We start from the raw sequence: 9,897 nt of genomic DNA, 5'->3' as shown, positions 1-9,897 counted from the left end.
ATTCATTGATGTACTACTTTTCTTTCAAAGGAGTATTAGATTTTTGTAAGCTGTGTCATTTACCCCAGTACTAGGAGGTCCTCAAAAAGTAGGATTTGAGTGTATGCCATAATTTCAGGGGGATTTGCAGTCTATCTCTAAAGGAGACATCAAATTGACAAATTTGCATTGGGAATCCTCTTGGGCAAACAACCCTTTGAAGCCACCAATCAGGCTTAAAGCAGTAGGCCACTAAGGGCTGCTCTGTTGCAATGTGCATTCTGAAGTTCAGACCATGGGAAGGAAACTCTGGCCTACTGCTATGACAGGCATCGTTGCATCCAAAGGATTCACTAATGTAAGAAATAATACATTTATATATATATTTAAGATATTGAAGCAAGAATATGTATTTCAGATGTGATCAGCTTCAGAAGGTGTGCAACCATCTCTTAAGTGAGGACCTGGCTCAGGATGAGTTATCAAATTTAGCAGCATGCTTGTGTCACCTCTTGCACGACGACCTACATCCTGGCTGTTCACTCCTGCCTCAAGACATCAGCCCAGAGTAAGTCGGAATGTAGAAAGGCTTGAAATGCAATAATTCTGGAGAATGTTTCATCTACTATCCCCCGAATGTAATGCTTTGTTAAAGTATAATAGCTTTTGATATTATTCTGTTTAACACCTCAGTCATTTTTTTCTGTGGTAAACCTTTTTATTTTTTCTTGTCTTCATAAGGCCATTTTACTACTATGCTTTGCATGTTTATTCACTGAATGGTGTTAATTGTGAACTAAATGTAGTATTTTTTTATTGTATAATTTTATAGATGTAATTTTTTCTTTGTATTTATCTTGTTTTTTTTTGCAGGGGTATTCAGGAAAGCCTCGGGCGACCTCTGTACGTCCTCTTTGACAACCTTGTCATTCTTCCTGAGGATGATCGTCGAAGACAGCCTCAGCTGCAGTTACTGGTAGAGATGCACAAGATATCACAGCAAGTTGGCTATCACTTCCTGTACTTCCTCAAATCATCAAACATCAAAACAGAGAAAGTCCAAGAAAATAATGAACGTTATTTCCTCATCTACCGTGACCTGTACAAAGCGGCGGGCCTGAAGGACTTTGCAGGATTTATTATCAGAGACCTGCGGCTGTGTAGCGAGGAAGATCCTAGAGTGCTAAGCTGGATTATACCTGATATATACAATAGCTTTACCAAACAGACAATGGGAAATGCTGAGCTGTTACAGTTAGTGTTAGAGAGACTAGACTCATCGCAGTTACATGATTTAGTGTGCATGGTCCTGCAAGGATCCTTGCAAATGTTTGACAACAATTCTTTTGCAGCAATTTTAGGTAAGTTCTTTTTTTCTGTGTTTGGTCTTTATTTGAAGCAACTTTATAGATTTGCTGAGTAGATGTGAATATAAACTTATTATTCTCTCTCTCTCTCTCTCTCTCTCTCTCTCTCTCTCTCTCTCTCTCTCTCTCTCTCTCCCTCTCTCCCTCTCCCTCCCTCTCTCCCTCTCTCCCTCCCTCTCTCCCTCTCTCCCTCCCTCTCTCCCTCTCTCCCTCCCTCTCTCTCTCTCTCTCTCCCTCCCTCTCTCCCTCTCTCTCTCCCTCTCTCTCTCCCTCTCTCTCTCCCTCTCTCTCTCCCTCTCTCTCTCCCTCTCTCTCTCCCTCTCTCCCTCCCTCTCCCTCTCCCTCTAACTCTCCCTCTCCCTCTCCTTCTCCCTTTCTCTCTCTCTCTCTCTCTGTCTCTCTCTCTCTCTCCTTTCTCTCTCTCTCTCTCTCTCTCTCTCTCTCTCTCTCCCCCCCTCCCTCCCTCCCTCCCCCTCCCTCTCCCTCTCCCTCTCCCCCTCCACCTCCCTCCCTCCCTCTCCCTCTCTTCCTCTCTCTCCCTCTCTTCCTCTCTCTCCCTCTCTCTCCCTCTCTCTCTCCCTCTGTCATTCACTTACTTTTTATTGGTATAACAAGTTAGTAGAATAGGGTGAATGAATACTTATTTTACCTTTGCAGAAAAAAGTTTGCAGTGGGAGACGGTAGAACAACTCTTTTTGTGGCAACTCGCCAAGGCTCATGAGATCCCTGTCGACTGTTGCTTGTCTGTGATGCCGAAGCTCAAGTTTACCTCACATTCTGCTGTTGTCACGAACACCCATGGGGAGGCACTTTCTAATATCCTCATGATGCTACGAAGAGAATCGTAAGTTTTGTGTCTTTTGATATGCAAATAGGGAACGTTTACAGACATGGAAGAACAAAGATATTTTTTGACATGAGAAGGATATGTAGATGATGAAACATTAATATTTTTTTTGTTTTGCAGTCCATCAGAGGTCCTGCTAAGAACACTGCTTCAGAGAGAATGCAGGCTGGAGGACCCAACAGTGGCTACCATCCTGCAGTATTGGGTTCAACGCTATGAAGACAAGATGGCAAAGCTTATCAATGATGTTGTCAACAACAAACCGCAGCCATCACCAAACAAACGGAAACGTAACCAAAGTACAAAAGCCAGTGCAGTCCCATTGGACCAAGTGTTATCACATTTGAACCATTTGCGGACAGCATGCGGTCAAACAACATTTTTTGCATTAACTACCATGCAGGATACACTGCAAACAGCCCAAAATCAGTGTACTGAAACGCAGAAGAAAAAATATTGTGATTTGTTTGCCCTTATTGAAGAAGAGGAAGAGGAAGAGCCGGAGCCTGAACCTCAAAGAAAAACCAAGTCTAATCGAGGTAGAAAGCCAAAGGGACGGAAGAAACAGGAATCAGAAAGTGAAGAAGAGAGTAGTGAGGCAAGTCTCCAGATAGTGAGTTTTAAGAATGAAGTTGGATATTAGACTTAAGGAATAGAAGCTAAGTTGTAACAATTTTTGGTTTCTCTTCTTTTCTTTGGAAATTATTTATAATCCATGCTTTAATTTTTTTGGTGTGTCTGTATGAGAGAAACTGCATGCTGACATCAATGAGGAGGTGGTTTTTAGGCAGGTGGGGTGAAAATCGGTGTATAAATAATTAGACACTAGCATAGGTGATACAAATGATTCGTAGAATGATATTAAACCCTTCAACTTCTTCAATAAAGTAGCTCCAGACTTTATCAAAGGCATTATATATTTCAAGAAATATCATGTCTTTTTTTCCATGACTATATTTACTCTATTGTTAAGTATTAAATCACAAAGTGTAGAGTATTCATTCATGTTGCAAAAAGTCCTATTGACAAGCCTTATAGTATGACTCTCTTCTCAGAATGAGAATAATCCTAGCTAGAACTTGAAAAGTAATAAGAATAATAGTAAAGAAATAGATAACTGAAAATGATGAAGTGAATCAGTCTGCTTTATACCAGGAACTGAAGAGGTTGGCCTGCCTCTTAAGTGTGTTTGTATGTATGTATATGTCTCCAGCTGCAGCAGTGGTCCAGTGGTTAGCTTTGGATTCGATCCTCATATGCCCAGAACATAATCACCATTACGGGAGTTGCAATACATATGTCTAGCATATAATAGAAAAAGAGGGTATTGTGAAAAAAAAAAAAACGCAGAAACGGTCAGGTATTTGTTATTTCACACCTTTGTTGGTGGATGATATAAACTTATGTAGGGGACATGAAATTCATATCGACATGTAGAAGTTTAGTTCATAGATTTTGAGATATGGAATTTTCAGTGAAAAATTATTATCAAGAACCAAATGTTTTTGTTTCTGAATGTAAGTCTCTTTGAGTGCTATGCACCTTTTTCTAGAGAATTATCATGAAAAAATCATTGCAGGATTACTCTAGAAGAGTGAAATTCCTTTTTTGCCATTGACTTTGAATTATTTCTTGATATTGATTATTTTAGACTCCATAGTATAGTGGAGTGAGTGGAAGTACTTATTATTTGTTAAAATCAAATTCAATATAGTGTTAGCAATAAAGTGTTTGCTTAGAATGATCTACATAGCAGATATTGGTATTATGGTTTAGTTTTACTAAATTCTGCACTCTCTATTTTTCCGGCAGGAGGAAGATGTCAAAAAGCCAGCAAGAAAACGAAAGAAGAACAACCAAGTGGGCTCGGACAGTGACTAGCCAGGGTCACCACGGGACCACAGCCCCTCCCCCCCCTCGGGAACAAAACCAAGCACTCTTCATCTGTGATGTGATATAGTGGTAGCCTTATTTTTTTTTCTCTCTTTTTTTTTGGTGAACTGAGAGGAGAAAGTTTTATTTCTTCCCAGTGAGAGACAGTTCGTCTTCTCAAAAGGTTATTTTTCCCCCTAATTGAGCTGTGGACACCAGAAGAACTTTCCTCAGGCAAAGTAGACAGATATGGAATTGTTATCAATTTCTTCAAGATGTTGTACTGCAATTGTGTGACAGTATCGGCATGCATGTGATGAATGTCTGTTGCTTTGTTGATGCCAGTGAAAGTGACGGAAATTCTGTGGGGAGATAAGCACATAGGAAATTGCATATCAAGTAAGTGATACAGGAATATAACTGCATTTCACAAACCATTAGAAACCGTACCCTCCAGCCAAAGAAACAGATTCAAAAAGTTCTTTTTTTATTGTTACTTTTTCATATTATTTTTCATTATAAGAAAAAGATCAATTGTGTTTTCCAGTGGTATATACTGTATTTAGCTACCAAAGCCCATCAGTTTGTTTGTAAGGAGGATTTATCACTTAAATGAAAATTATTTACAAATTTAAAAATAAAGTTGAAACACAGTTTTCTTCATTATTAGGCACATGAAACACCATAGGGAATATGTATGTCCTAGAATGTCAATTCAGTATCTAATTTGTAAACTTGGCTGTCATAAACTGACACATTACAGCCTTACACCTAGAGATGAGACAATTTTTTTAAGGAATTGGCAGTGTTTTTTAACGGCAATATATTTTAAAAGTGATACAGGTCAACACAAGGCATATATTATATTCTGATCTTTCTTCATACAACATTGATTGTCTAGTGTACAAAGAAATGAAATATGAAATGAAGTCTGAGCATTATATTAAATTATTCAGTTGGTATCAGCTATTCACAAGGTTGCTCAAGGTGTCAGGTGACTACTGCATTCATATTGTAGTGCTGTATTACATAGAGAATTGAAAAAGAAGGTTGAGAAATAGGATTTTAATCTAAAAGTCATTAGTATCAAACATCTCACTGCTTCTGGATTTATCAGAAAATTTACAACACTCTTTGATCCCTACAGTCATTAGGGAGGAAAGAAAGTCAGATATATCACCAGATATTTGGTAAAAGATATATATACATAGAAATATGTTCCATATGACAGGTATACCATTGTGCCATTGTAAATCTGCATTTTGTGTTATTAGGGATTGCCACCTGCACAGGTAGTTTCAAGAAAGCTTTTGGTTTTCATCCGTAATGAAAATGAAGTGCTTAGAAATTACTTTGAGGTTATTGGATCCTTTTATCTCAATAAGATTGTTTATGGTTTGCAGTGGCTTTGCTCCATCAAAAGTGATAAGTAATATGTTTGAGATATATTTTATTATTATTATTACTTTTTTCTTGTCATTTGCAGTTACAGACTCTAACATTTGGAGCACAAATGTTTACAAAATTGATAAAGGAAAATATCAGTGTTCTATTGAAGACAGTGTCATGGAAGGAAAGTGCAAGAACTAGACAGTTAAAAATTTGAAGACGAGTAGACAATGCCTTAACTGCTGTCTGTTTATACAACAAACACTCTATTCTTTGTTAAGATAGCCAAACCCCAACCAGTTTTAGATGTGCTAAAACAGATTTATATAAGATTATTAATAAAACTCGAAAATAACTTCTGTACTTATTATACCTCTGATGTTTTGTATATTTTTTGTAGGTGACTATTGTATTGCTATCATTAGATATTTAAGTCACTGATGTTGAATATAAGTAATAAGCAGTATATGTGGAGTATGTAACCTGAAAGCAAAGAATCTGCTGGTCTTGTCTGTTGATGGATGTAATGGTAAACAAAGTGTGATGAAATTTTGAAATTTAAAAGAAATTATTCATCACTATTTAGCTATGCCACAGAAATGTTTCTAAAGATTTTCATCAGAAAAAGGAAGTAAAACTTTGCTTCATTTAATTTCTACCATAATGGTATGAAGTGAAAGTGATGCAGTCCAAGGAGGATGAAAATACAGCAAAGTTATTGATGAATAAATAGAATTCACTACTGAAGTTCTCCAAGCATGGATTTGAGTGTCTTAAACCACAACCCTAGATTGAGAGAGAGCAAGTTTTAAAAGGATTTTGGTTTGTGTTGAAACTATGGGTGTTATGACCTAGAAAATGTTTTTCTAACTCAGAGAAGACTAAAGTTGTATATTTAAAAGTGCAGTGAATAATGTGTAGATGAAAATTGCTGATGACGAGCTTCATTCAATGCAGCAGAGGTAAGTATTGTTGCTTTTTTTTCATTCAGTGGTGAACTTGGGGTATAGTCAAGTGCCCTTCAGGAATGGACTGCCAAATAACACAGCAAAAAAAAAAAATGCTAATGTAGTTCATACTTCCTATTCGATCACCTGTTGTTGGAGATCTAAAAGACTATTTAAATAGCTTTCCATTATATTTCATGCACAAATCCTCTTATGTCATTCATAATAGAAAAAAGTCCTGATATGCTTAAATTTATTTTATGACATGGAGACAATGTGTGAGTTAGATTAACTGATACTGCAGTATATAATACAGAATACATATTTAATTCATATAACAAAACTTTATTTTTGTAAAACAGAAAGTGATATGTTATGATAATAAAATGTGTTATAGGCACTGTTTAAGCAAGTCTTTAAACTGAGGAAAACAAACGATATTAGCTGTCATTTCTGCTGTCACGGAACTGTCATGCAACACTTTGGTTTGACATTCCCCCATTTACAGAGGCAGGGTAATGGCATATCAGAAAAATATTTTGAAAATGAGAATAAAGATTTTTTTTTAATATTTAATCTTTAACTTGAGCATCTGAAGGCTCCCAAAAGTGTTATACGACACATTTGAAATGGGGTAGTAACTATAGATAGATTCATGTTAGTGTTTACCAAATGTGTTCGTATCCTTAAGAGATTATTAAGAGGGGGTGTAAGGGTTGGCTTTAACCTGCCGTTCTTGTTTAATTTTAGGCCGAGCAATTAGTTATTGATGGTAGCGTTAAAAATTATTTTAAAAGAAATTATATATAGTTTGGTGTTGGGAAACACTGCATTCGAGAAAAAATGGTTTTATTCAATATGAGAACACAAAAAAAAAGACACGAAAAACACAAAAAAAGACAGAAAGCATCAAATATGAAATAATGATAAAAAAGCAGATACTTATTGTTTGTTTGTTTGTTGTTGTTATGTCACTAGCTCGAGCCAACTGTCTGAGGAGCTCACCAGTTGCTCTAAAGTAAATTCGTCTTGGGATTTATATTGTTCGTTCTGTTTGCGATTGCTTTGATTTTCTTTGCGCTTCATATTCAGAATTAATTTGATGTATCTTGAAATTAAAATAAAACATTTATTTGAAAAAAATATGCTAATAATGGTGGGAAGAGAAGTCTGCTTTCAAGACAGTTGTTGGTCGTGGCGAGGTGGTGGTTGGCGCTCGTTTCTCAGCTCCTTGAGGGAGTTAGGCATAGCGTTTTGACGGAGCACGAACTATGGCGATGAGTCCCCTAGGTTCCAGAAAAGCTGCTTTGCTACAGGGGCTCCAAAAAGTCCATGGAAAAAGGATAGTATGAAAAAAATTTTCAGTTATGATGTTTATTTTTCAATATGTGCTCCATTAAGGTTGATACACCTCTGCAAATGATACCAGCCTTTAAGTCTGCCTGAGTAGAATTGAGGTTCTTGTGATCTGAACCATGTCAGTGGAGCTCTTTTTACATCTTCAACTGATGGAAAATTGGTACCTTTCAATGATTTTTTCAACTTTAGAAACAAAAAGAAGTCAGATGCGGCTAAATCAGGGCTATAAGGGGGATGTTGGAGGAGATCCCATTGAAATTCACGTAGCACAGCTCTTGTCATGGTGGAAAAGGACATTCCAGTTTTCCAGGGCATTTTTCCGAGATTTTTTTTAGACAGTTTTCCCAAACGCCTTCATAAAAGCAGATGTAATTGCCATCTTGTTCTTATGGAAGTCAACTACCAAAGTCCCCTCTGCATTCCAGTGACAGTGGCCATAACCTTTCCTCCTGAACGTTCAGATTTTGCTTTGACTGGTCCACTTCTGCCTCAAGGCAGCCATGGCTTTGATTGAAATTTGTCCTTGGAATCGTACTGGTAGAGCTATGTTTCATCCCGTCACAATTCTTCGTAGAAAAGCTTCAGAGTCCCCATCCCACATATTCAAAATTTCCATTGAAAGATCTGCCCTCGTTTGCAGCTGATTTGGGCACAACAGCCTAGGGACCCATCTAGCTGAAAGCTTGCTTAGTCCCAAACTCTCCACAAGAATTGTGTGTGGAGAACCCATGGAGATCTTGAGTATATCTGCAATGGATTCAGTGGTTATTCGTCAATCCTTTTCAGTCAAGTCGTGAACAACAACAATGTTTTCCTCACAAACTGACATTGTTGGCCTGCCACTGCAGAGCTCATCTTCAAGTTTGTTTTTTTCCACTTCTGAAGTGACATATCCATTTGTAGATTGTTAACTTCTTTGGGGCATTATCACCATAAACTTGTTTCAGAGCATCAGTGGTCTGCCTATTCTCCTAACAAAGTTTCACCATGAACTTTGTTTGTTCTGGTCTCAATTTTTGTGGATTCCATGATGCTTGAATGGTGCCTGACTTTCAACTGGCAGTGATGCATTCTTACCAGCATTTAAGGGTTCATGTTTGAACATGTTATAACACATAGGTACAAGAATGTTTAGGTGTCTTGAAATCAAAATCCTCCCAAACAATTTTTAGTTATGGAATTTTTCCACAAACTTTTTGAAGCCCCCTTGTACATGATTTATGTTGAATCATTCATAGCTGTTCTAATTATTTTGTATGCATAATTGAATATGAAAGTGTAAACTCGTATATCACTTCAATTATAATCATTATACATTTATAAAAAGTAATATTTTAAAACATTCAAAGAAGTTAGATGCTTAAAGAAGGAGTTAATAAATGAAGTAATTAGTAGGATGTAAGTTGCTAAATGCATACAGGTTTTCCACTCATTTAATTGATTTACTGTTGTCTGATATATGTAACTAGAAACTCAGTTTTGCTAAAGCAATAGGCTCTCTGATGCAATAAAAATATTCACACTTTAGGAATTATATTAAAATCACCTCTTTCTCAAGGACACTGGTGATATGTGTTTCCCTATCTTGCAATGCTAATGATCATTTAAATTCATCATTATAAGTCATGATCCGGATCATGACTTAGATTACCACAAAAATTTAATACCAACTCCATTGGGCTAAGGCATACACCTAGAATTTAAAAAAATAAAATCTGTTAATAATGTTTTGAGTTATCCAGCTAACCAACTAACCAACAAATTTACTAACCAACACCACCAAAAACATAATCTTGGGGGAGGTAATAACTGACAACCTTTATTACCTCTCCATAATGGGTTGATAATGAAATGATGTTTATCATGAAAAATAGTTTAAAAGTAAAATGAGATTCATCAAATTGAGTCCAGTTTTCAAACACAAGGTTGGAGGCAAACCTCTGGCAACAATGCAGGAACCCTAGCAACATTACTGTCATGTGGGATGGTTGAATGTATTGTAAGTGAAGACCAATAAATCCCAAAAGTGTCTCACAACAGTTTTTTGCCATTGGAAATAAGATCTAAATATTTCATACACTTTAGAATGAGGTTTTTGGTATTAAAAAGTTTTTTAAAACCCTGTTCTATGAGACAG

At 36.7% G+C, this 9,897-nt stretch overlaps 1 protein-coding gene across 2 annotated transcripts in view; it reads left to right on the top strand.

Moving 5' to 3' along the window:
* IntS3 (integrator complex subunit 3) overlaps positions 1 to 5,809 on the top strand; it is a 35,008-nt gene extending 29,199 nt beyond the window's left edge. Inside the window, exons 10-14 of one of the 2 annotated variants that reach the window (XM_027379617.2) lie at positions 398 to 547; positions 853 to 1,340; positions 2,004 to 2,190; positions 2,314 to 2,806; positions 4,006 to 5,809. In XM_027379617.2, the coding sequence (XP_027235418.1) occupies positions 398 to 547; positions 853 to 1,340; positions 2,004 to 2,190; positions 2,314 to 2,806; positions 4,006 to 4,074 (1,387 nt within the window). In that variant the 3' untranslated portion in view covers positions 4,075 to 5,809. The remainder of the gene's footprint in view (positions 1 to 397; positions 548 to 852; positions 1,341 to 2,003; positions 2,191 to 2,313; positions 2,807 to 4,005) is intronic. The other variant, XM_027379618.2, reaches the window with a different exon arrangement.
* Positions 5,810 to 9,897: the final 4,088 nt, after the last annotated feature.

This window comes from Penaeus vannamei, chromosome 14, assembly GCF_042767895.1.
Source record: "Penaeus vannamei isolate JL-2024 chromosome 14, ASM4276789v1, whole genome shotgun sequence".
Classification (NCBI taxonomy): Eukaryota; Metazoa; Arthropoda; class Malacostraca; order Decapoda; family Penaeidae; genus Penaeus; species Penaeus vannamei.
Note: the sequence above shows the minus strand (reverse complement) of the source record. Positions and strands in the feature narration are given on the sequence as shown.